General features: G+C 41.5%; 1 protein-coding gene and 1 long non-coding RNA gene across 4 annotated transcripts in view; one reads left to right on the top strand and one right to left on the bottom strand.

The window, feature by feature from the left end:
- Positions 1-27,487, top strand: part of PLD5 (phospholipase D family member 5) — a 264,750-nt gene that overhangs the window by 177,035 nt on the left and 60,228 nt on the right. For all 3 annotated transcript variants that reach the window (XM_068155368.1, XM_068155374.1, XM_068155383.1), the window contains exons 6-8: positions 13,116-13,313; positions 17,503-17,642; positions 19,692-19,857. In XM_068155368.1, coding sequence (XP_068011469.1) covers positions 13,116-13,313; positions 17,503-17,642; positions 19,692-19,857 — 504 coding nt within the window. The remainder of the gene's footprint in view (positions 1-13,115; positions 13,314-17,502; positions 17,643-19,691; positions 19,858-27,487) is intronic.
- LOC137449667 (uncharacterized) lies at positions 14,557-16,851 on the bottom strand. The gene is made up of 3 exons (XR_010989439.1): positions 16,763-16,851; positions 15,764-15,927; positions 14,557-14,589 (listed from the first exon to the last, which is right to left on the bottom strand). It is a non-coding gene; the product is annotated as an uncharacterized lncRNA (long non-coding RNA).

Raw genomic sequence — 27,487 nt, 5'->3', positions numbered from 1 at the left:
TGTCCTGGTTTCAGTTGGAATAAGGTTAATTTTCTTCCTAGTATACTGTGTTTTGGATGTAGGATGAGAAAAACAGTGGATAGCACACTGATTACTTGGTTGTTGCTGACCAGTGTTTTATACTAAGTTAAGAAGTGGGACACAGCAAGGACAGCTGACCCAAATGAGACTAAGGGGAATTCCATGCCATATGGTGTCATGCTTAGTATATAAACTGGGGGGAGTTGGCCAAGGGGTATCCCTGCCTGGGAACTGACTGGGCATCAGTCTGGTTTAGACCCCTACTACTATCTTGAAGCAAACAGGCAGGAAGTGTGGTAAATAGACAGCACTGGTGAGATGTGCTTGAATGTATTTACCACCTAGAGATAAGACTCAGTAGCCTCAGAGAATTTCACTACTGAAAATTGCAAAAGCTGCTTGGGAGTACCTCCCAGAAACAAATTGTGTACCAGGCAGTTATCTGCCCTTCAGAAAAAAATTTCAAAGGCCTTGGTCACAGTGATGACAATGGTTCTGTGGTTTCCAGGCATGCCACTATAAAGCCTGTCTGTAGTGGTCAGCAAAGCAGAAGGGTCCAATTTGAATTTACAGATCCTCCAACCAATTGCTTTTATAAGTCCTGTGGTTTGATTTGTGTTGTGTTCTTTAAGAAACCCTGAAACAGTCAGGCGTGCTGGCACAGCAGTGTGCATTGGCACTGCACTGGAATGGTTTCATGGTTTCTTCACTGCAGCTGGCTTGCAGACAGTGGGGGCAGCAGCAGCAGAACTTGACCTCTTTGCACCAATCTGTGCTGCACAGTGCTGTTCCTGAGCCCAAGCAGAATTTCATGGAAGGACAAAAGTATTTAGGCTGCACTTCTGTACCACAGCCTACTTCTGGAGTTCAGCAGGTAAAGGGTAGGCATGCCTCAGGAGCTCTTACAACCAGTGTGGCATTTTACAATCATAGATTCATTTTGGTTAGAAAAGATCCTTAATATCATTGGGTCCAACTGCTAATCATTTTCTTTGTTCTAGATAACAATGCAGGCCATACAGTCTGATGCAGGGTTCTACCTTTTGACTCAAGAGCTAGTGGTAGTCTTCAACAATCAGTAAACTTACAGGGATGTAAGAAAGGCAATAAATCCATTGCTTTCCCAAAAATGTGATTTATGTTGTGGTGAAAGAGAACTTAGTGGAATCCCTGAGGAGGAGCTCATGCACTACAGTCTGTTCTCTTGTAAGAGAGCAGACTTCTGCATGTCCTGCAAGAACTTTCTGGCAACTAATCTTGGTCAATGACATTAATAATGAAGGCAGATTCCTCTCAGAGGGATTTAGATATTAGCATACTCCATCAGATCAGTCTTGTTCAACTAAACAGTTAAAATAACAACATTAGAATAATCATGAAAGTGTATTCCCGATATATGATTCCACCCACACACATAAACACTGTGGTTTTGCACAGATGATAGTTCATTTCTAGATAAATGTCTTCATTCAGAACTGCCTCAACTCCACAAGGTTTCCAAATGCAGTAGTCCAGTATCCTCCCACTTTAACAGTGGAATCCTATCATGGAAATCTGGATTCAGTATTGTCCTGATAAAGGCACATACTAAATCAAGCTGAAATAACATGTCATAAATCAGCATGAGTCAGAGCAAGAAAGGACAGTCATTTCAGCCATTCTGTGAAAAGAATAATGGTTCTGTATTTCAGAATAAAATCCAATCTTTCTATATCCATAAGTCATTGAGCAGAACAAAACAGATTCTTACAAAGCAGTCTTTCCATCTGAATATGCAAGACTAATGGCATCGCTAAACCCCTTTGTATTTTGATATTGTCATCATAAGCATCAAGGCCTAGTTTGGAAGTCACCTTTCCTAACTTGCTAAGTAATCATCCATCACCAAAATTAGTGAAATATTGATGTCCACCTGGAACTGCTCAGGGACAAACTATTAATCCTTGCTTTAGGGATGTATATTGGACAGGCAGCTCATGCAAACAGAAATGTGAAGTGTATCTTCAGAAAGCTGCAGAAGTCAAAAGAATCCGTGCATTGGACAGTCAAGTTTCTCTGATCTATATAAAGACTTATTAAGCACATCTTTCAAATTTCATGATATGGGATATCTCTGTGATTGAGAAGCGAAGGGTTTTATAAGTAGATGTGCAGCATAGGTACAGAATCTACATATGCATATATCTACATATCTAAATATATACACATATATATATAAAAAAATATATAAATATATACACACCCCCCATGAACATATACTACAGTTTCATTATTGTTCTAGTTAGATTCCCCTCAGACCCACAACAAAGGCACTCACACACACACTTACATAAGCAAAGTATTCAGCATGTCCCTTTATTAATCCCCAATAACTAAGTACATACTGGCAGGAATGTAACCATAGAAGCAAGGGTCCAGGTGCTGCTGCTTTTCCCCATGGTAGCTGCACTGTTCAGAAGCTGGTAGGCCGGATTCTTCACAGGCATCCCCATGGGGGCAATAGGTCCCTCTACTACAGCTGCCCAAGCTCCTGGGGAGAAGTCTCCCCTTTTATTGTACAGTGGTCCAGCACTTGTCCCTGCATGTTTGGCCAGAACATAAGGGGAGAGGTGCCAAACCCCACCTCCACATATATATGAGTGAAGGTTCTTTTGCATGCATCTGCTAGGTCTGGGGGGCTTCAGGCACTGGCAGGGATACTAAAGTTCCAGCTGTTGTTTTCTCAGTTGTCTTCACACGCTTTCCTAATCAGCCTTGCTTTCAAGACTCACTCTTGCCAGTTCCTTATCTCGGAGCAGCGTGTTCTGACTATACAGTGGAGAATATTCATGGGCCAACAATGGACAATTTCCCAATTAACCTGTTCTGATTTGTGCCATGTTAACCTGTCCCAATACAATTATGTATGTTCTGCTTAAATGTATTGAAAAACATCTTTTATTATCTTTGTGACATATATGTTATTACCTCTGTATATGCTGTAACAAAGAACTTGGGTTAAACAGAAACTGTGAGAAATAAACTTGATCTTCTAGACTTAAAAGACTGGAAGTTAGTGAATTGGAACAACGTATTTTTGAGTATCTTGTCAGGTATTTCTTTCTTTTGCCTACAAAGTGAAAGTCACTATTGACCAGTACTTCAGATCAAAATGGCATCAAGCCTTGAGGTTGTCTCACACTTATTTCATGTGGGTTTTTTTTCCCTCTCCCTTCTACTTGGTGTCAGCTTACGTAAGAGCTATGCTGACTTTTATTAGCATATTAAATCTGACATCTTTGACACACAGTATTTCTGTTTCTTGCACAAGGAGTGTGACACACTATTTAGAAATAACCTGGTTTTACATTCACAGAGACAGCATCTGCTGTGATTTGATATAGGAGAAAATACCCAGGTCCCTGACCTTATGCAATAAATAGATTAATACTCCTCTTTCTTGTGATGATATAGCCATAGGCTGGATGAGGCTCTGGCCAGCCTGATGTAGTGTGAGGTGTCCCTGCCCATGGCAGGGGGGTTGGAACTAGATGATCCTTTTGGTCTCTTCCAACCCTGACTGATTCTATGATTCTATAGTATGCATAGCACGCGTTATTTGTAGCAGCCTGCTGACACCTCAGCTGAATCCACCATTTTACAAAGTACAAAGAGGCTTTTCAGATGACCCAGATGACCTTTACCTGTACATGCAGCAACATCATGCTTTGGCAGAAGGATGGAATTCAGGAAGCATGAATCAATGTCTTAATGTCTTCCTTCTTTTTTTTTATTTTTTGTTTTTTGTCAGGGTCAGGAGGCATAAATATCATATATTAATTTAATTCCAAGTTTTCTTCCTAGGAGCATATACCAGGACCACATCTTTACAGGAGACATAGCTTCCATGTTGAAGCAGCCAGAAACCCTGCAAATATCTAAGGTGGCTACTCGGAAGCATAGGACAAAGAGCAAGTATGGATTTCTGAACCAGACTTTCCTATAGACCAGTCATTTTCCTGGGGCTGCCTGTGTACTGCTTCCTTAAATTACCCTACCTATCTAAACTGCTTAGTTTCCTAGCTTGTCTCAAGGTCCTGTACACTAAATTTAAGCAAGGCCCAGTTAAAAATTAATTAGAACCTTTGGCCCTCTGCTTACTTTGAGAGAAGAGGTTTCTAATTCTGATTTGCAAGTCTGGCAAGGCTCAGTAGTTACAGTAATAAATTCATATGCTATGTCACTGTCCCAGTTTGCATCCACAGCTTGCCTGCCACTAATCCTTATTTGGTCTGCAAGAGGAAAACCCACTCTGTGTGTCAGTTATAAATAATGCATCCAATTAGCCAGCTACATGCTGCTGCATTTCCCTGAAGCCCATGAATCTGAAAGCCACAAAGAAACTGTGCACTTTTGGAGGAATGTTCAGGCTTAATATTGCCCTTATTCTGAGGTCAGGCCTTTGCACTCTCCCCTCTGCACTGCACAGCAGAAGATGTGCAGAGGTTGCCCTTTGCAGCAGTACATAAGATGAGAAAAAATTCTAAGTGCTTGTGCTGTGATTTCCAGCTGTGTGAGGAGAATACAAGATAAGGGCTGACAGGACAGGCTCCAATGCAGGAAAGATTGAAAGAGGCAGTGGGGGTGTGCTTGTGTGCATGGTAAAGGTCCAGGCCTTTCCAGAAGCTGGCAGGATCATTCACTTTGTATTGTAATGTTTTTGTGGTTCTACTGAACTGGTGAATTGATTAATGTCATATGAATGAGGCTACTACTGAAATGTGATGCAGCTTGCCAGCAGTGAGGTGGAGGCCAGCACAACGTGGTCCTTTTCTTCCCAGCCTGCACTTTTCTTTGGTATAAGGAACACAAACTATGTTTCAAAAGATAAACAGAATCAAACTACAATCCACATTAATTAAATTTCCTGCACTAAAACAAGAAATAAATCAAATATGATCTTGGAAAAATGGTTTCTTGCTGTTGCAAGATTACATTTTTTCCTAAAGAAACACTTGTGCTTATTTTGAGAGAGGGTAATGAAACTATAAACTGAAAAGTCATTTGAAAATGATAAATTAGACTGTGATTATGCCAAGTGATATTAATTATGCTGATAGACTGTGTAGCAAGGAATTTTTAACTGATTCAGTTCTGCCTTCTGGCTTGCTCTGACAAATAACAGTGTGTCAAGCTTGGTTTGTTAGTGAGCTGCATGAACAGCAGTAAGAAAGCCCAAACTTGCAGTCTCAGGGTGGTCCATGGTTTAAACAAATTGTGTTTGTATTGTTCATACAAACAGATCTAATTTTGCCAAGTCTTCCATATCAATACAGCAGATGGCTGAAAAATTGTTATGAAATTTTTTTCCAATATGACAGGGATGTGGGGCACTCCTGGTTTTCTGCTTTGAAGATGCATTGCTACCTCTTCCTCACAAGGGTTTTTTTAAACCACACTGTTTTAAAACATGCCTCTCTTCTGCCTGGGTATCTAGCTTGCATTTCATCTTGATGGCAGTACCCATCAGGGGAAATGAAATGCTGAACCTAATTTTTTTCAGAATGGCTCTCTGAAGATCAGCACATTATGCAAAATAATGGTGGGGCTATCTACTGAATGTAAGAGCATCACTGCAGTTTTGTGTTCTTGACCAATGGACCACCACACAAAGGAACAGGATGCAAAAATTATCATCTTCTAAACTCTCTCTACTGCTTTAGCAGGAGCAGGGTCAGCACTGGTTAGGCCACGCCTTGAGTACTGTGTCCAGTCCTGGGCCCCTCAACTTAAGAAGGACATCGAAACACTTGAACGTGTCCAGAGAAGGGCAACAAGGCTGGGGAGAGGCCTTGAGCACAAGCCCTATGAGGAGAGGCTGAGGGAGCTGGGGTTGCTTAGCCTGGAGAAGAGGAGGCTGAGGGGAGACCTTATTGCTGTCTACAACTACCTGAAGGGTGGTTGTAGCCAGGAGGGGGTTGGTCTCTTCTCCCAGGCAACCAGCACCAGAACAAGGGGACACAGTCTCAAGCTGCACCAGGAGAGGTTTAGGCTGGATGTTAGGAAGAAGTTCATAGAAAGAGTGATTGGCCATTGGAATGGGCTGCCCAGGGAGGTGGTGGAGTCACCATCACTGGAGGTGTTTAGCAAGAGACTGGATGGGCCATGGTTTAGTTGATTAGAAAGTGTTGGATGATAGGTTGGACTCGATGATCTCAAAGGTCTCTTCCAACCTGGTCTGGTCTATTCTATTCTATTCTATTCTATTCTATCCTATCCTATCCTATCCTATCCTATCCTATCCTAATCATGGCAGTTTTTTGCCATTATGTAATCTAAATAAAAATAATATCTGCAGTTGTAACTTCCCTGGAATTTTTATTCTGCAAGAACTACAGTTGCAGAACTAAATCTATCAAAGGTACTTTCTAAAGGTGAAAATTAAAGACCAGTGGATGCTAGTGGCTGCCAATTCGAATGTACTTTATCAGGTCAAATGGGATTTGGTCCACTTGTCTCTTTCTTTAGTGAAAGCATGCCACAGCTTTAGATGATATTCAGTTCCAATACTACGTGCTCTCTCTGCTGAATGCACCCACTCCCCATGCCCAGATTTATTTCCAGCACAGCAGCTGGAATGTGCGTTTTCCATTGTCAGTTATAGGATCAAGTTCCCAGCTGAGACTTCATTCTTGTGTCAAGTGGAAGTGACTTCAGTAGAAATTCTGCCTGTGATTATTTTCAAAACACTTAAAACCAAAATTATAGGAAATGCAACTTTGGCCTTAGATGACAGCAATGTAAAACCCACACAATTGTGGGACTTTAGGCCAGACACAAGATTCACAAAGTGATTCACTGGAGAATGCTTAAGAGTTGAATCTAGGAATTTCAAAATACTATTTATTCAACAAAAGTGTCTTACAGAAAAGGACCGATAGATGCAATGCAATGGTTAAACTCCAAATGTAATGTTTGAATTCTTTAAGTAATCTGCCCAAGCAATTTGCAGTTTTTAAAATAACAGGATATTCATGTAAGAACACTTAAGAGTGCCCTAGAGGATTTCTGATATTCAAAGTCACTGTTAATGTAAGTTTTGTGTTTATTCACTCTTAGACAGCTTAAGCTGAACAGAGTTTTATTAAGTTTCTGAGAATACAGCCCTTTACTATTTGAATCAATCTTTTTTATTTAGTATTTCCCAACAGTAATGTAGTTCCTCTGCTCTTACCAATGGGGAAGGAAAAGGTGAAACTTGGAGCAAAGCAGCAGTGTGCTGGATTTGGATTTCTTTGAATGATTTTTTATTTAAACATAACAAAGATGTGAAGCCTCCACTCTGTATTACTACCCAAGCACATAAGGAGTATTTTGGCTCAAAATGCCTGAGGGTAGGTTGCAGTTTCTAGTGAAGTGTTAGCTGAGATACATGCTTTTGCTGTTTTAGTGGACTCTAAAGGCTTCACAGGTTTGTAAGAGAAGACCCAGGCAGCATTGCAGCCTTCTCAGCCTCTTCAGCATTAGGTTGTTTTTTTTTGTTTACATCAAAATGATAACTATCTGAATGGGGTCTATTATATGCAATGAATTTGTGATGAGCACTACTTCTGTAATCCTGTTATGGCAAAGTCTGCTGCTGCAGCAGCCACATCAAACATATTGCACAAACACCCTTTTTTTTTCCTCCTTTCTCTAATCTCTTTGTCTCTCTCTCTCTTTGTTGGTGATTGTCACTCTCATCAGAATTGCTCTCCCCTCCTGCACCATTGCCACAGGCCACCACTCAGATGGTTCCTGTGCCTGGCATGGGACTGGTACACATATCTTCTCAGCACATTTTAGTGAGAGGTATAGAGCAACTGTATGAAAGTAAAGATGATGTATGGAACATCATCTTTAGACAATGCTGTGCATGACTGAAGAAGATTCTCTGAGCATTAAATGATATTAGATGAAAACATAAGGGAAGTTTGCAATAGAGGCAGGTAAGACTGACAACCAAATGAAAAAGCACATATGTTTCAAGTGCAGGCTGTCCACATAGAGCAGATTTTATGAAAAGACACATTTACCACCGTAAATATCTTTGGTCTGCTTTAAGGTGGTAATGAATACGTTGTATATTACTTTTCTTTAAAAGTTATTGAAAATCTTTGCTGCTTTTAGGTCTTAGTAATAGAGCCATCAGTATAGCATGCTTTTTATTACTCCATTAATCTACTCTGTTGTGATTCTGGTTCTGCTCAGTCATTCACTTGGAAATTGGTCACTAAAAAAAAAAAAAATCACATAATTAAAAACATAATTGAATACATTTTCAAACAGAGATAAATGGCAGATGCACACACAGTCCTGTATATAAAAAGTCTACTAAGTAAATTTTGCATGCAATAGACTGGTAGTTCCAGTATGCATGCAATCCAGAGTTTTTGTAGCATGGGCAGTGGATGTGCAGCACCTGATGGTGGCCAGAGCTTTGGGGCAAATGACTGTGCCCAAGGAGAGCTGCCTATCATTTTCAGGATCAGGCTTGTATCTGAGCAATTACTAAAACCTTTTCCTTTAAAACAAATCAACAAGGAGTTTTCTAATGCCTTTTGCTGTGTTTACTACCATTCAGATACTGCAAGCTGTGAACCAGTTTGTACCACTCTAAGGTAGGTCTAGTAGTACCTTGCCTACACAGTGAGGTTGTCTCACAGTGTAGCTCAAGGAAAATACAAAATGCACCGTCTAGTCTGCAGGGTAAGGATACACTGTGCACCCTGTCTGACCTAGAATCCAAACATATTTGAAAACCCTTGTTAACACCACTTTCGGTTTATGAAACTTAGTGTTAAGGGTCCAAAACTTGTACTGTTTAGGCTCTTTTGCCATGGATTTTTCATTTTGATTATGATGCCTACACATCCTGTGTGAAATCCTGCTTTTTGTCCAGTCTAGTAAGGAATTCCTTCTTTTGTCATAAAAATCACTGGATTTCTAGATAGGTTATATTTATTGCTTTCTGTAGCTTAAGTGATTTTGATGCTTGGCGCATCATTGTGTAGTGGGTTTAAGCCACTACATCTTGAGTCTTGTGTAGCCATACTCTGGGGCTTTAAGAAAGCCCTCATTGGCAAGAATAACAAACAGTGTTTTGGTAATTTAATAGTTCCTTTGTTCTTGGCAAGGGGAAGAACAAGGAAAGCCTGCTCCCATGTTTTTCATTCTTTGAGAAGAGCACTCATGGCGGTTCTTAACAAAGAGGGAAAGAAACTTGCTCATGAGAGGACACAAAATACATTCCTGTCCCCAGCCACCAGCACACCCCCTGAAAATGTCACCCACAAGCAACTCTGCAACCTTAACATCCAAATACTTCAGTTCCATTTTGAAGTAATAAAATTTGTGGCTCTTTGAATTTCATATTTATCTTCCTTAGTTTTATTGAGGTTTTGATTTCTTGAGGTCTTCTATACTTCTAGTAAAAAAAAAAAAAACCAACCAAAAGTCCTCTGAAGGATTTTACCTGCAGAGGTATCTCAGATGATTCTTGGCTGCAGGTTTCAGTTTCAGTCACTACAAGCCAGGGAGTAACACTCAGATCTTGATTCTTTCAATATTTCTGGGGAGATTTTGTTTCTCCTTTGAGACTTATTTTATTGAAAAAAGTCTGTAATGACAGCAGCTCTCAAACTGAAGCCTTTTCTTAATCTAGGTGACATACCACGTCATATTCAATCTCTCACTAGCACATCCTTGATGCCCATGCTCTGTAGTGCCTCCAAGATGACAGGCTCTGTGATTAACTGGAAAAAGAACAGTCTCTTCTCACCTCCAAGTACGAAAGTGAAAATAGGCTCAGTGTGGAAGATGCTTCTGAAACAGTATTTTTATGGTCAGGAGGTGACAGGCTGACATCTAACCTGGTTTCCTAAGAAAATAAGGTCTGTGCAATAAGCATGGGAGTTGCTGTCTGCTCTCTTCCATTAATTTTGAATCTGTTTTTCACATTTAGTAAAATTTTACTTGAGTTTATAAAAGTTTAATGAAAACAGGCAGCTGAATAAAGAGGATAACTGTGTTTTCCCAGAAAGGGAAAGGAAGAGACCAGCCTATATTATGTACCAGGGAATACACATGGGGGAGAGCTCTTACTGTGGCTCCAGAAGCAGGAGAAGCTTCTGAAGGATCAGTGCTTGCTGCCAGAGAAGCCAACTCGAAAGATGCAAGGCTGTGAGGTGGTAGAGTTCCTTACTGCGCTGCAAGTACAGCTCTTGGAATGGCATTGTTCCAGTCTGCAATTTGAACATAACCACTGCAAGTGGGTGAATGGCAGGGCCTCAGCCAGGGCACCACCTGCACTCCTGCAGATGCCTGCTCCCGTGGGAGGAGGGTCAAGTTCCTGTGCTAAATGGGCTGGTCCCTGTGCACTTCTCTGCAGGGGAGCAGCTGCCAGTAATGCTTCATTTTGAAGTCAGACTGGGTGGTGAGCTGTAAAAACCACACTCAAACCCATTAGTGCCCCTGGCTTCTTTCCTATCTCTGTGCATGAGGAAGCACTTAGGCAGAAGGGCAATCCTTTAATTCATGAAGAAAGGACACACTGCAAGTGTTCCTGCTTCGAGCAGAGTTGCTCATATAGAAGCACGTTCTGGTGTGCTGTGAGGACATTATTTTATCCTTACTTTTAGTGGAAGGGATGAAATAGAACAGTAATAATGGGACTGATAAATGAAAGGAAAACTGTAACCACATAATTATGTCAGAATCAACTAACAGCCATGAAAAGCCAATTAAGCCACATTATGCAGATACATGTAACAGAATACTATTAGCAAGTCCTTTGCAATAGCATGCCTGGCAATTAAGGGAGCAGTATTGGCAACACACAGTGAAAACCGTGATAATGTATAGTTAAAAATGTTTGGAGACAAACAGCACACAGAGTACAGGAACTGCCTCGAACTGAGTGTAGGAGTGTCCTCAAAGATAGTGCACCCAGAGTGATCAACTAGAATGTTTGCCATAGCTTGGTACAATTTATATTGACCATCAAAATTAATTTAATGTATTATCCACAAATGAAAGGCTGCAGTGCAGCATTTTCCAACTGTCCACAAATTTCAGGTTGTGCAGGCTAATTCAGGGTTTCTGTATTTTGTTATTAATTAAAGAAACTTGTCAGCAATATTCTGATTTAGGTAGTAAGTAGGTAATACTCCTGTAGCTGCAACCATTCAGTAAATATTTGGGAATGATATCTCTCAGTGTTGTATAAGCTTACGTATGTGATATTCCATACCAGGGTCTTGGAAAAAAGTGTCACCCGTTGAGTTTGTTTCTCATTGCAGTATTGGAATTTGCTGGTTTCCTCTCAGCCACCATAGAAACAGAGTGAAGGTTCAACTCTATGCTTCACTTAGCTTCCTCTACTCTTGCAGAGACTTCTTATCTGCAGTCAGGGAGAATTCCTCAGGAACAAGCTCTGAAATAATGTTAATATGGAGTTTGGAGTTCAGAATTCTCACAGGCCTTACAAATAGATACACTCTTACCAGAAACTATTCCATGTGACTGTGGAGATCTCATCTAAGGGAATAAAAACAACGGGTATTTTTAGGTGTAAAAGGCTGAGTACACTGGAGAGATTGAAGTCCCCATTCTTTCTTTGTCATCCCAGGCAGACTTCTGAGACATGCTACCAAGAGACTTTACTTGCAGAAAACCAGCATGTATCCTTTATATGTTCATCCTGCATATTGTTTTCCAACAGATACATACAGCGTTTTTTCATGCTTTATTTTTGGAGATTGCTGAACTCCAGTGAAGCGCAGGTAATGAGAGGTCAATAGCACCTGTGCCCACAGCAGTGCTTTTCTGAGCTATTGTACAGCAAAGGAAAAAAGAGGAGTGTGCATGTGGTTACACTTTGGTTATGGAAGTCAGGCAATATGTTTATAAATTAAATTCTGTCAACATCTTAAGTGTTAGGGATATGCAATTAATGAAATCTCTGCCAAACCAAGATTTATGATGACCAGGAGACATGTTCTTGCTTGAATGCAGAAGCAAGGCTGTGTTTGTAGAAGTTAAAACATTAAATTGTTTTATGCTGTCTGTATTTACTTGGGTTATTTTTCCTCATAATTTATATGTGAGAATATTGATGCTTACAGAATACTGTTCAGTAGAGAAAGTATCATTACTTCCACTTTTTACATGTGAAGAAAATGACACCCAGATATTTGGTGTACTCTTGATGAGGATACTGTACCAGAGCAATGGGGAAATTAAGAACCCGATTTTTTGCGTCATACTTGAGTATACCATATCTAGATCATGCTGGATTTAACAGCACAGTAAATTTAGCTATTGATACTATTAAACACCTGCTTATTCATCCCTTTATTTGAAGGTGGAGCATAATATTCCTTCTCTAGTAAAGAAAAAATTTAAGTCAGTTTCTTTCACCTTTTCCAGAACCCACAGAAAACAGATAGTATCTGAAGTAAGAATCTGTCACTAGTATCACAGTATCACAGTATCACAGTATAACAAAGGTTGGAAAGGACCTTGAGGATCATCAAGTCCAACCTATCAACACAGACCCCATGACTAGACCATGGCACCAAGTGCCACGTCCAATCTCCTCTTGAACGCCTCCAGGGACGGTGACTCAACTACCTCCCTAGTAGCAGTGTGTGCTCCTACACTGTCCAGCAGAAAGGATGCTTTTCCTGTAAATAAACTAAAATAAATATAATAAATAAAATCCAGTCTAGACAGAAGCAGTAAACCTTGGACAACACCTGTAACAAAAAGGGTGCCTCTGACAAATGGGTATCACTCCTAAGTTGTGTACATCCATAAGGCATGTTGTATTCTGTCAAGACTTACAGTGAACATACAAGCCCTCTTAAAGGTTTTTCCCACTCATGGCTTTGAAGCTTATGTGTTTGCCTTTAAAAGTGTGTTGGTAGCAATGTGCTTGTAATGAACAATACTACTGCTGAGCTCAAGGAACCCTTCAGGAAGATACTCTCCAGACATGCTTACATTCTTGTTTTGTACTTCCACAGACGCATCAGCCAAAATATCACTAATGATGTGAACTTTTAATTTCACAGATGAAGGAACTTGGCGTCATTGTATACAACTGTAGCTGCCTGGTCCTGGATTTACAAAGGATATTTGCCCTGTATAGCTCACTAAGATACAAGAATAAAATTCCTCCAAGTTGGTCTAAGAGACTGTATGGAGTGTACGATACTCAGAATAAACTGACACTCCAGCTGAATGAGACAAAATCAGAAGCTTATGTGTCGGTAAGTTCTGACATGAATTGCAGAGAGGGAGGTAAGAAACTTATTTAACCCACCACCCATCAGATTTTTGTAATACCTGAAAATTAAACATTGGTTTACTCTCCTGATATTGTCCTGTGCAAACTATATAAAGTAATGAGACTGGGTTAGGTAAGTGTTAGCAGCATGTCCAAAAGAATGTCAAATGTCTTAACCAATATAGAGATATTCACAGTTCCTTGCAATTAAGTCCATCATAATGCTGTCATCTCACTAACGTACTGTCAGGGAGAAATTGCCATGAAAAGTCATTTCCACTATTAGGAATAAATTAAGCCCATACTTAAGTATTTCTCTAAATTGGCTCTAATTAAAAAATACATACGTTATTTCTATGTCCTTAAATCAATGTAGCTACTAAAAACTGAGATTCATGCAAGTGACTGGAAACTCAACTATAGAGATAAGACCAATACAGCTATAATCTACACAAGACAATGTGTTTGATGGCCACATAATACTGGAAAACCAAATTGTTCTGTTGTCTGGGAGAACAGCTATTCCAATAGTCTTACTTTTGTGGAGGAGTCTGTGATTGAAAGGTTTTTACAAAGTTAGTTGCCTTTTCTTGTGGTGCAGAACAGACCAATACTGTTTTTATTCGTTCTGCTTTCTGTGACATTGTTCATACTTGCAGTTTGCTAGGACTGAAGATGCTTCAGAGTTTTATTTGAGCATTATTCTTGTTCCCTCTCTATATAACGTTTGCCACAGAATCACCAAGGTTGGAAGAGACCTCAAAGATCATCAAGTCCAACCTGTCACCACAGACCTCATGACTAAACCATGGCACCAAATGCCATGTCCAGTCCCCTCTTGAACACCTCCAGGGATGGTGACTCCACCACCTCCCTGGGCAGCCCATTCCAACTTTTCCTTGTGTTCAAAAAGTTATAGGGAGGATCTTCAAATTAGGTTATTTACATTGGTGATTAGAAAGTTAATGACCTAGAAGTAAATGAACTGTTAACCAGACATCTAAAATGATGTGGAATGAGCTTCATATCAGAGCTTGCATTTTAGACAATGCAATATACATCAGGATTTGTCTTCTTCACCCTGTCCCATTAAAAGCATCCATACTTCAGTACAACATTATCTAATTCAGTTTTATTTTTAAATGACATCCAAAAACTTTAAAATTCAAGCAGCAGTCCCCATGGAAGCACTGTCTATGTGTGTATTTTTAATGGGAAGAAACAGAGCAGTCCTCCATCTTGGTAGTGAGGCAGCAAAACTGGAAAGAAAGTACACAAAGTGATAGAAATAGTGAAAGCTGTGCAGTGTCTTTCATCTTGGAGTTAATTACATAACTAAAACAAACACCTAAAAAATCAGGAATATAATGAAGTTGCTAAGAGTTATTTACTATTCTGTATGAAACGTTGTATAGCCAGTTACGTCTACAAGAACACAAGGCATGTACCATGCTCTTAAGTTGTGCAGCAGAGGATGTTGGTGCAGATGAGCGGTTATATAGGGCAGGATTAACTTCACTTGCTGGGAGCCAGGCAACATTTACACATCCAGGATTTTGCACCTTTACAATCAGAGGAGACAGAGAGCTATTTTGGAGTGAAAATCTGGAATGAATAGCCATTTGAAGAGGCATACACTACCACTGATACTTCAGAGTCTTAAGGATTAGCTTAAATCAAGAGACAGACTTTTGGACAGTCAGCTAAGGAGCTGTGAAATGAACTCCTACTCCCTTCTAAGCAATCTGTAAGAAATGGAGAAATCCGGCTGAAAACCAGCCCTGGAGGGGCACACAGTAAGGAAAGCTGGGTCAGGCCAACTTTAAGGAATCCAGGATCCTAGACAAAGACAGATGGAGAGAGACTCTACAAATAAACTGCTCTTTCGCATTCTTCAGAAAGCACATTTCCTCCCTGTGAAAGTTATTTTTTTATTTTCTGTGGGAAACAAAAGCCTCTTCTCTTGAAATTCCATTTCAGAAAACAAAAGGAAGGAGTCACTGACACACTCAGGCTCTGGCCAGCCTGATCAGGCTCTGGCCAGCCTGAGGCTCTGGCCAGCCTGATCTAGTGTAGGGTGTCCCTGCCCATGGCAGGGGGGTTGGAACTAGATGATCCTTGTGGTCCCTTCCAACCCTGAATGAAACTATGAAACTATGAAACTATGAAACTCAGAAGCTTGAACCAGTCAAGTCCAGCTCCATGAACTGCTTGAATTTTTAAGCCATAGTCAGTTCTTCCTTCCTGAAAGCAGACTTTTCAATAAATTTCTTTACCTGCTAGAAAATTCTCCATGTTTGCCATTATGGCCCTCTGAAAGGGAGTCCTAAAGTTGCACTGAACTGGTTGGTGAAGCAAACACTAACATTTCTGTCTGTTTCTGAACTAATGACAAGAAGAAAATATCCACAAGCCAGGCAATTCACTTATTACCATCACTGTCCTGTCTGTTGGCAGTGGTGATGATGCTGCCCTTGCCCACTGCTGTGCTTCTCCTTCCTCCAGCTCTGAATTTCCTCCCTTTCAGTCTGGAGCAGCCACATCTCTGAGCAGGGCCATGGTAAGGTACTGTTCCCAGTGAGAATAAAGGCCTGTTTCTGGTAGGTGAAAGGAAGTATCAAATGGGTATTTGATCAGAACAATGAATACTATACAACTAACCGGTCCTAAAATAATCTGTGACCACAGCGAGGTGTCAGCCATGCCACAGGGTAACAAGCGAAATACCCAAATGCATGTGTTACAGTGAGAGCTTTAACAGAAGTTTTTCTCCTAATTACCTTCTAAATGTCTTTCACTTTCTGGTCTTCATACTGAATGCATATGAAAAAGTTAATACATAAGAACTCCTTTCTTCAGCTGTTCTGTAACTTAGTACTTCTATTCAAGAAAATAGTAAGAGAGTAAGAATAAAATCTTAGTGCAATAGCCTCCCAAAAGTTTATGATAATAGACATAAATTATATTTAACAAAATCTTAAGTCAAAAATCATTCTCTGAAAATGTATTTCACTTTCAACATTTCTGCAACAAGCAACATAACATGCAGTCATTTAATGTTTTTGTTATACTCAGGAATCGTGGCTTAGTGTTGCTTAGCAACATAATCATCTTCCAGACTGGCTGATAAGATGTAAGAGGGTTTGGTGGTTTCTCTACATGTTCAGGAACGGATCTGGAATATTGGTTCTGAAATTTTGCTACAGTTAATTTTCTGAATCCTGAAGAACACCAGTCAATGGTTTAAAAAACTAGGATAGGTATCGTATTGAAAGGAAAAAAAGACTAATCAAAACCCCATGATCTGTACCATACTCATCTTCATGTCAGCTGCAACCCAAGTAGATAAGAAAGGTGAGAAGGTGATACAGCAGTAGGAAGGCAGTGGTCTGGCATGGCCAGCTGTAAAGGAAAGGGAAAAGTGGCACTCACTGTAGCTTGATAAAGTGGCTTTAGGAACCTCTGCTCCCAGGAGCTGTGTTGTTGCCTGTGAGCAACGTGGCAGTTGGCTCTGCTTCTCTCGTCCTGCTTGGGGAGAAGAACAAAAAGTCCTGGGCCTGTCTGCCATGGATGGGTGATCCCCATTGGCTTCACCTTGCAGACTCACACCTTCAACAGCCCTAGATGCAAGGCAGAAAATCTGAAATCTGGGCTTACCACTTACTGGCTCATCACCAGGTAAAGGGTAAATTTATAACAGAAACTAAGTTTTAAAGATAAGTTTCTTGCAAAACTGCAGCATCTCCCTGCAATGGTGGCTGACCAAATGGTGGCTTTACGTGGAACTTCAAACAGAACTGATATAATTGACTTAATTCCTGGTCACAAGTGATATATTAGGCTCATGTGGCAATATCTAATAGTAACCAGTCCTGAGACTTGTTGGAACAAAATTTCTTTTTAATGTAACTTCAACTTTGATGGCAATAGATGTTTTGGACTTTGTGCCTTCTGCATTTTACCAACAGTTACATCAAAATGGTGAGGCTTCCAAGGGAAAATTAGGCAAATGCAGAGGTATTTGTACCTTTCGAGTATTCTAGTGGGATAGGTGAAGGTATCAGTTAATATTCTCTACTAAAAGAAAGGATGCTACTTGCCATCTCAGGAAGGATGAGGGGAAGAGGAAGTAACTTATTTTAAATGCCATATTTGAACCTTTCCTTTCACAGAATTCACCTAAACTCTTCTGCCCAAAGGACAGAGTCCTGGATATTGAAGCTATATACAGTGTTATCGATGAGGCAAAACAGTTTGTATACATAGCTGTCATGGACTACTTGCCTATTGTCATCGACACCAATGCTAAACGGTGAGTGCCCATGTCCAGGACTAAAAGGTTATCAGAGCGCCAATAAGCTCTACTGCACAAGGTGAACCCACAGGACATTAGTTACTACTGTGGACCATTTTCTTGGGGCCCAATTCTGCTCTTATTGAAATCAGTGAGAGTTCTGCCATTGACTTAAATGGGAGCAGAATTGGGACCTAAGAAGACATTTACAGTTCTGGGTCCTAAGCTTTGGATCTGCCTATCGAAGGAGATCAGAAATTGTCTAGTCTGACCATCTGCAAGTGACTGGGACTCAGGAACACAACCTGCTTAGACATTAATCCTTTTTCTTATACTATTCACTATCTTTGATATCACAGCTGGCATTTTGTGAACATCATATGGATATTCAACATGAGAAGCATGTGTGCATGTTAGGGGAGAAGAACATGTTGTGGGTTGTCACATACAGAGAGTGAAATGTCATTATTTTATTGAAATGTACATGAAAAATCCAAATTCAACATAGATTACGTTAGAAATCTATCACATTTTGTTTAACTCGCAGTTGCTAAAAACAAATTAAACCAATCCTTTTTTTAAGCATCCTGTTTGTATGAAACATTTAAAAGCACTCAAGGCCCAAAACTGGAGCCACAGTGTAATAAAACCACCTAACTCAGGAGGCAAGTATCCAGTGGTCCTTCCAGTTGTCAATAACATTCACAATGAATTCCACATCTAGCAAAGCTCGCCATTCCATCCATGCACTTCATTTGAACACAGTTAAGCTAAATTAAACATGACAGTATGTACATTTTTCCAGTTTTGCATAATTAAAGATGTTTTGTTCTATTATTTTTTTAATAACTCATTTGGCTGATGTCAAACATAGGCTGTTTCAAGTCAGCAAGAGGATTTTTCCAATAATCTCACTATGTGGAGCCTCTGTCAGAGTGAAAGAATCATGGGTAGTGCTGTAGGAACCTCAGGTTCACAATGCACACCCTTTGTGTTTCTCCTATATATTGGAAAAGCTCTTTGTACATGGAACCGTTAGAGTGTTGCAGTTGATGTTATCTCCTATGTTGCTCCTTACTTGCCTGAAGAATTCAGAAATCTACTGGACTGGGGAGATCCAGGACAGCCACCTGCTTGAATTCCTCAGCATTTTTCCTACAGCATGGCTTTGTGTTTAGGGTATTACCACAGGTTCTCTACCTTGTCAGCTCCTAGTTTTCACTTGTAAGTTATCTCCTGACATTGTAGAGCTCAGATTTCATTACACCAAATGCCTCAATGATGCTGGAATAAAGAAAACATTAATTTTCTTTGTCTAATTCTCCCTGTCCTGACCTGCTCCTACCAAAGATCAGAAACACAAAGCTAACTAGAAAGCATGAGAAGAGCACCATGGAAGCCACCATCCCATTAGTGGCAGAACTTCTAGACTTCTCATCAGGAAAAAAGGGCAGTATCCTTAAAAAACCCACCTTCATCTGCTGCCGAAGGCTGCAGGCACTCACAGAGAAACAGCTTTCCTTTTCCAAAGCAGGAAATTACCAAAAGCATTCCAGTCCCCAGGCCGTATGTTCCCAGTATCGAGGGAGCAGTCGGGGAGGGATCCATTGTTTCTGTTTCCTTATTTGTGTAACCACAGAAAACCCTTTGCGTCCTTTTGTCCAGGCTGGGTAAGCAGCACCCTCTAGCTGTAGTTCATTCTGCTGGTCCTCTTGTCACAGTGACACAAGAGTCTCTCCCAGCCCATAGACAGTAAAAGTACCTGTGTTTTGGGTGAGAGTTTTGGCAGCTCTCTGTGCACATACACAGATGGAAGATATGTTCAACCATCCCCAACCTTACTGTCTCCACAGTGACCATTTTGATGCTGGGCAAATTCAGACAAAGAAGTATGCAGATGCATAGGTTTACTGAGAATCCCTTCAAATGACGATAACATTCATTCAACAAATAGAAAATGAAATTCATGTGTGTTTGGTTTTCTCTATGATGCTTAGATGTTGCTGCATAAAAATCCAATTTTTTTTTTTTTAACTTCTCTGAATCCATTGTATTCTTCCTCCACAGGTACTGGCCATATTTGGATGGGAAGATAAGAGAAGCATTAGTTTTACGAAGTATTAAAGTACGACTTCTCATAAGTTTCTCAAGAGACACAGATCCCCTTACTTTTAACTTTGTTTCATCTCTGAAAGCTATTTGCACTGAAGTTCCAAGCTGTAGTTTGAAAGTTGTAAGTATAACCTATATTGCTTTTAAATTTAAGACATTTCCTACACCTTGGAAAAAGTCAAGAAAACTTCACAACTCAGAGATGTTTTCTGCTGATATTATAAATAAAATAGGAAATGTAATACCATTAACTGAATTTATTCCTGGCAGTAACAGACTTTAAGACAGAAAAATAGAGCAATGCCAAAAGACAGACTCTGTGGTGGACAGCCCATGCAAACACTACATCAGGTCTTTCACAGCAAACCTAACATAGTCATGTGTCTTGTTTATACTGGTTGATAAGAGTAAATCTGACAGCACAAGAATGTGTTTTAGTCTGGAGCCATGTAGTCTTCCTGTTCAGCTGTGTAAGCATATGCTGTTCCTTTAGACAAGTACAAGAAAAAATAATGAAGATTTTACATCAAATCCAGCTACAAATTCAGAATTGTGAACGTCAGAATGAGCATTATGTGACCATATTAGACATACAACACAGGAAAGTGAGAACTGCCATCTATGTTATATTTGTGTTAGAGAACAGTCTGTGGTAAGTTCTGCTTTCAGCTTGATGCAGTTGATTTTTAGGAAACTGAGGCAAACTAGAAAGAAAACCACTTGAATCACTTCATCTTGAATTAACTTTGTGTGTGGGTTTTTTCAGATAACTGTCTTAATCTGCTGAATTGTTTTAACTTCTTAGATTAATAATCCACTAAATATTTTTGGCTGTTTAAAATCAACAACTGTTGTGGAAAACAAGTGCTATTTGTACTACACACACAGTGGTATTTATGCATATGTAGATAGCAGGGATTTTTGTTACAAGCTACACTGTTATTCCAAGTTTGATAGGTAAGGAGCAGCATAAAGTGTTTTTTTTTAAGTCAAAAAGTCCCTTTGTGTTTGACACTACTTAAGCCATTTCAGTTTCAAGTAATGTGTAGTTTGTTCCACATTTATCATTATAATTCTATTTCTGTATTCACATTTATTTAAGTGGCACCTAATGCTCTACATACTCCTGTCCATTTCCATCTATTTACAGCAGGTAAAATCTTGAGTACAGAATTTGTCTCATCAAGAATAAAATGCTGAAAGGAGAAAATAAACTTATTTCTAGACATCTATTCTAGGCAGATAGGCTAGCTAGAAAATACAAGTAAAACTTCCACTAAAAAAAAAAAAAAAAAAAAAAAAAGAGAGACTGCCTCAGGTTTAAATAGTTGTAAAGATGCAAGACAGCAGTGCTATTCATCACACATTCCACACACTGCGTATGTCACTGCCTCAAATAAGCCTAGGTACAAGTAATAGCCCAAGGCTCTGAGTTTATTGTTATATATTAAATTTTGGCCTAAACTGTGCCACAGGCTCCATCATGACACTCCTTTACTTCACAAAACATGTCAGAGGAGTTCTGTTTTTCTTAAAACTGCCTCATTTTTGTATTCACCTCTTCTAGCCAGGACCAAAGTGACACAAAACTATGTGTGTATGGGGAAGAAGAAATAGGCTAACAAGGTAAAAACTAAAACCTTCAGAATTATTTAAAAGTTCTACTTTTTCCTTTTGGTTTCCTTTTTGGTTTTGCTTTGGGAGTGAGAGAACACACAAGAACACTGAAATATTAAGGTTCTCTTAGGTTACAAATCCTGGTTGCAATTATACTTAAAATTGCTAAGCTGTCCCAATATCTTAATACAGTTCTGACAGAAATGGCACAAGACCCTTGCATGCTCAATTATTCTGTTCTCTTTGGGATAATATACCTGAATTTTATGAGGCATATTCAGTTACTTTTTTCTTTGATTTAGCTTTTGACCCCTGTGGTATGCCTTGTCATGTTTCCCTTTTTTTTTAATGCCTATGTAAAACTTGATTTGGCTAGGGAGTTCCCAGCAATTGCCAATGACAGGCACTCTTCAGGGTACGCTGTTTTGTGATGGCAGCAGCCTGAGGTACCCACTCATCTTAGAGAAGGCTGTGCTGATAGAATTTCTCTGTTAATTGGGAGTCTCTGATTTCCTCTGGTCTCTGACCAGGCTAATGGAAGTTTTAGTATTGCCTAACTGCAAGAATATAGTTAGAAATGTGGCACTGGTACACCTAGCAATGTTCCAGTCAAAACCAGCCACCAATGGCTGTGCATGTGATTTTTCAGTCTGCTATGGAGGACTAGACTAGAAGGCACAATTTCCCACTTATGAACACGGAATTGTAACAGCATGCTCTATCTAAAACAGGTTCTTCCTCTTTTGCCACAAAACTTTCATAATACTGAGCAATTAACATCATCAATACAGTTAGAAAAATGCTTAGTCCCTCATTATGCATTCCTCAGCATCTCAGAGTCCAGTTCACATAAGCATTAATAATTACTGGATTCAAATGAAAGTGCTTTGAGAGTGCAAACTCAATACATGTAGACTGAAAAAGAAGAATTCATGAGGAAAAAGCTTTGTTGGAGAACTAAATAAATGCTGCAAACAGCCAAATGTCAAGGAGTAAACTGCATACCAAACTGCCCAAACTGCACTGAACCATGTGTGGTCATGAAATTTGAGTACAAATTATAAAGGGTAAAGTCAAGGTGAAGAACTCCCCATTGGGCTTCTTGAGATCTTAATTCCAGTACTCTAAGTTTTGTGAGCTTGACCCTGTAACTACAACTTATGTGCAGGAATGCTCAGACTAACTCCCAGGAGCAGTAAAAAGGGGTGAGCTCTGTTGGGTGCAGTGCTGAGCAGAGAAAGGCCCATGTTTTTGAAGGGCCCACAGAAAGTATGAACTAGAAAAAAGGTGTCATTTGCCAACCAGAGACCAGGAAGGAGTGGTATTGAACAGGTACATCTATAGCACATGTTCTTGAACCTCCTCATGTAGCTATTTTTGAGTTGTACTGGTGTGTTCCTGCTAAGGTAAGAGAAACAAAGAAAGCCGGAAATTCCCTACAGGTAAACAAAATGTTATGAATTAACTATCAAACCTTTGCTTCTAAACATTAATTTTAAAGCTCTAAGCTCCTAAAATAAGGATGGAAAAGATTAATGAAATATTAGCAGAAGATGATGTATTATTAACACAGTACTGCTGAGGGCATGTGGTACAGAATGTTAGGCTGTGCTACTTAATGCCAGTGCTGAATCACTTGCTCATCTAAGCTACATCTGTGTATTGTGTGTGAGGGCAGATGGCATTCCCTACTGATATCTGTATTGTCAGGGAGATAATGGCTTTTCTGCTATTGCTGGAGAACAAATCACATTTTCAAGACTTCTATCTTTTCCTGCCTGAATCTGAAATTTTCTCTCTTACAAATAACAGAACACTAACTTGTGATTTTTCAATTAATCACATCTGCTGAATCTATCTCAATTTGACAACTCTAGGTTTATATGATTATTGTGCATGACTATATATCAAGATACATAACTTTTTGTTAAATCTCCTAACACTGGGAAGAGGCCAGCTGGTTATGTTTGTCTCTTACCATTGATAACTTCATGATGTTTAACAATGCCAAGCGTAGGTCCTGCACTTGAGTCACAACAATTCCATGCAATGCTAAAGTCTTGGGGCAGAGTGGCTCGAAAGCTGCCAAGCGGAAAAGGATCTGGGGGTACTGGTTGACAGCCTGCAGAACATGAGTCATCAGCATGCCCAGGTGCCCAGAAGGCTGATGGCACCCTAGCCTGAATCAGAAATAGTGTAGCCAGCAGGAGGAGCGAACTGATTGTGTCCTGGTACTCAGCACTGGTGAGGCCACACCTTGAGTACTGTGTTCAATATTGGGCTCCTCACTACAAGACCAACATTGAGGTGCTGGAGTGTGTCCAAAGAAGAACAAAGCTGGTGAAGAGTCTAAAGACCAGGTCTACTGAGGAGCAGCTGAGGGAATTGGGATTGTTTAGTCTGGAGGAGACTGAGGGGAGACGTCCTTGCTCTCCACAACTACCTGAAAGGAGGTTGGAGTGAGGTGGGGGTCAGTCTCTTTTCCCTAATATCAGGTGATAGGACAAGAGGAAATGGCCTGAAATTGTGCCAGGAAGGTTTAGATTGGATATGAAGTAAAATTTCCTTACTGAAAGAGTGGTCAGGCATTAGAACGAATTGTCCAGGGAGGTGGTGGAGTCATCATCCCTGGAGGTGTTCAAGAAATGTGAGGATGTGGCACTTCAGGACCATGGTTGAATGGCCATGATGGTCTTAGGTTGACAGTTGGACTCAATGATCTTAGACATCTTTTCCAAGCAAAACAATTCCATGATTCTGTGATAATTTGCCAGTTTAGACTATTCTGTACAATATTTGTACTAGTCACAAAGTATTAGAATAAACCAAACCAGGTTGGAAGAGACCTTCAAGATCATCGTGTCCAACCCATCAACCAATCCAACCCACCCAAACAGCTAACCCATGGCACCAAGCACCCCATCAAGTCTCCTTCTGAACACCTTCAATGACGGCGACTCCACCACCTCCCCGGGCAACCCATTCCATAGCGCAATCACTCTTTCTGTGTAGAACTTCTTCCTAACATCCAACCTGAACCTCCCCTGGCGCAGCCTGAGACTGTGTCCTCTTGTTCTGGTACTGGGTGCCTGGGAGAAGAGACCATCATCAGCCTGTCTACAACCTCCCTTCAGGTAGTTGTAGAGAGTGATAAGGTCACCCCTGAGTCTCCTCTTCTCCAGGCTAAGCAGCCCCAGCTCCCTCAGCCTCTCCTCATAGGGCTTGTGTTCCAAACCCCTCACCAACTTTGTTGCTCTCCTCTGGACTCTTTCCAGCAAGTCAACATCCTTCCTAAACTGAGGGGCCCAGAACTGGACACAGTACTCGAGGTGTGGCCTAACCAGTGCAGTGTACAGGGGCAGAATGACCTCCCTGCTCCTGCTGGCCACACTGTTCCTCATGCAGGCCAGGATGCCATTGGCCCTCTTGGCTGCCTGGGCACACTGCAGGCTCATGTTAAGCCTACCATCAACCAGCACCCCCAGGTCCCTCTCTGCCTGGCTGCTCTCTAGCCACTCTGACCCCAGCCTGTAGCACTGCATGGGGTTGTTGTGGCCAATGTGCAGAACCCGGCATTTGGATGTGTTAAATCTCATGCCGTTGGATTATGCCCATCTGTCCAGCCTGTCGAGGTCTCTCTGCAGAGCCTCTCTACCCTCCAGCAGATCAACTCTTGCCCCCAGCTTGGTGTCATCAGCAAATTTACTGATGATGGACTCAATGCCCTCATCCAGATCATCAATAAAGATGTTAAAGAGCACAGGGCCCAGCACTGATCCTTGGGGCACACCACTAGTGACTGGCTGCCAGCTGGATGTGGCACCATTCACCACCACTCTCTGGGCTCGGCCCTCCAGCCAGTTCCTAACCCATCGCAGTGTGCTCCCGTCCAAGCCATGGGCTGACAGCTTGGCCAGGAGTTTGCTATGGGGGACGGTGTCAAAGGCCTTGCTGAGGTCCAGGTAGACTACATCAACAGGCCTCCCCACATCCACCAGGCGGGTCACCTGATCATAGAAGGAGATCAGGTTGGTCAGGCAGGACCTGCCCTTCCTAAATCCATGCTGGCTGAGCCTGATCCCTTGGCCATCCTGTAAGTGTTGTGTTATTGAACTCAGGATGACCTGTTCCATGATCTTGCCTGGCACTGAGGTCAGGCTGACAGGCCTGTAATTCCCTGGCTCATCCAACCGGCCCTTCTTATGGATGGGCACCACGTTGGCCAGCTTCCAGTCCTCTGGGACCTCGCCAGTGAGCCAGGACTGCTGGAAAATTATGGAGAGTGGCTTGGCCAGCTCATCTGCCAGCTCTCTCAGCACCCTAGGATGAATCCCCTCTGGTCCCATGGACTTGTGGGGATCCAAGCTGCTAAGGAGAGTTCCAACCACCTCCTCATGGAACATAGGGAAACTGTGCAGCTCCCTGGCTCCTTCTGCTAGCTCTGCAGGCCAGCTGTCAGGAAGACGTTCTGCCCTTCTAGTAAAAATTGAGGCAAAGAAGGTGTTAAGTATCTCTGCCTTTTCCTTATCCTTGGTTACAATGTTCCCCTCCGTATCCACCAAGGAGTGGAGGTTTTCCTTCCCCTTCCTCTTACTATTAATGTATTTATAGAAGGACTTTTTGTTGTCCTTCACAGTAGAGGCCAGTTTAAGCTCCAAGTGTGCTTTTGCCTCCCTAATTCTCTTCCTACAAGACCTAGCAACATCCTTAAACATTCTGTGGGTTGCCTCCCCTCGCTTCCAAAGGTGATACACCCTCTTTTTTTCCCTCAGTTCCATTAAAAGTTCATGAACCATCCAGGCTGGCCGTCTGCCCCGGCGGCTCATCTTCCGGCACATTGGCACAGCCTGTCCCTGAGCCTTCAACAATTCTTCATTGAAGTAGGTCCAGCTCTCCTGGACCCCTTTGTTTTTAAGGGCTTTATCCCAAGGAACCCTCTGAATTAGTTCCTTGAGTAACCCGAAGCCTGCCCTCCGGAAGTCCAGAGTGGAGGTCTTCTTGCCGCCCCTCTTGGCTTGACCAAAAACCGAGAATTCAATTATCTCGTGGTCACTGGACCCCAAACACCCTCCAACCACCACATCACCCACCAGTCCTTCCCTGTTGGTGAAGAGGAGGTCAAGCATAGCCTTGCCCCTGGTAGGCTCTCGCAGCACCTGGGATAAGAAGCTGTCCTCCATGCATTCTAAGAACCTTCTAGAGTGTCTCCTCTCTGCCGTGTTGAGTTCCCAGCAGATGTCAGGCAAGTTGAAGTCACCCATGAGAACAAGGTCCGGAGATCTTGAGACAGCCCTAAGCTGCCTGTAGAATGCTTCGTCAACATCTTCCTCCTGGTTGGGTGGTCTATAACAGACTCCAACCAGGGTGTCTGCCCTGCCAGTCTTCCCTCTAATTCTTATCCACAAGCATTCAACCCGATCGTCCCTAGTCTCCATCTCAATGGCATCTAGTGCCTTCCTGATGTAAAGGGCCACCCCTCTACCCCTTCTTCCTCGCCTGTCTCTCCTGAAGAGCTTGTAACCATCAATTGCAGCGCTCCAGTCATGTGAGTCATCCCACCACGTCTCTGTGATGGCAACTATATCATAATTTTCCTGCTGCATCAAGGCTTCCAGCTCCTCCTGTTTGTTACCCATGCTTCGTGCATTAGTGTACATGCACTTCAGCTGGGCTGCTGGTTTCACCTCCGACTCTAACTTGTCGCCCCCAGACTCTTGTCTGAGAGGACTCTTTTCAGCCCCTTCCCTCTTCGAAACTAGTTTAAAGCCCTGTCGATGAGACCCGCCAATTCCCTACCCAGGATCTTTTTATCTTTGGGGGACAGTCCGTTCTCATATACAGTGATCTTTCCCCTTCTCTGGGACAGATGTACTCTATCTGTTGCCAGCTGGCCTGGTGCAGTGGAAACTTTCCCAATATCAAAAAACCCAAAATTCTTTTGACTGCGCCAGCCTCTAAGCCACTTGTTTACTATAGCTGCTGACCTGTTCCTTACTGTATTCCCTCCTGCAGTTAAGGGTATTGATGAAAAAATTATTTGTGCCCCTGACCCCTCAACCAGGTCTCCCAGGGCCCTGAAGTCATCTTTGATAGCCCTGGGAGTTCTGGTTGCAACATCATCATTCCCTAACTGC

Source organism: Melanerpes formicivorus, unplaced genomic scaffold (genome assembly GCF_026170545.1).
Source record: "Melanerpes formicivorus ecotype bairdi unplaced genomic scaffold, bMelFor1.0.p_v2 SCAF_2, whole genome shotgun sequence".
Lineage (NCBI taxonomy): Eukaryota > Metazoa > Chordata > Aves > Piciformes > Picidae > Melanerpes > Melanerpes formicivorus.
The sequence above is the reverse complement of the archived record's forward strand: the minus strand, read 5'-3'. Positions and strand labels throughout refer to the sequence as shown.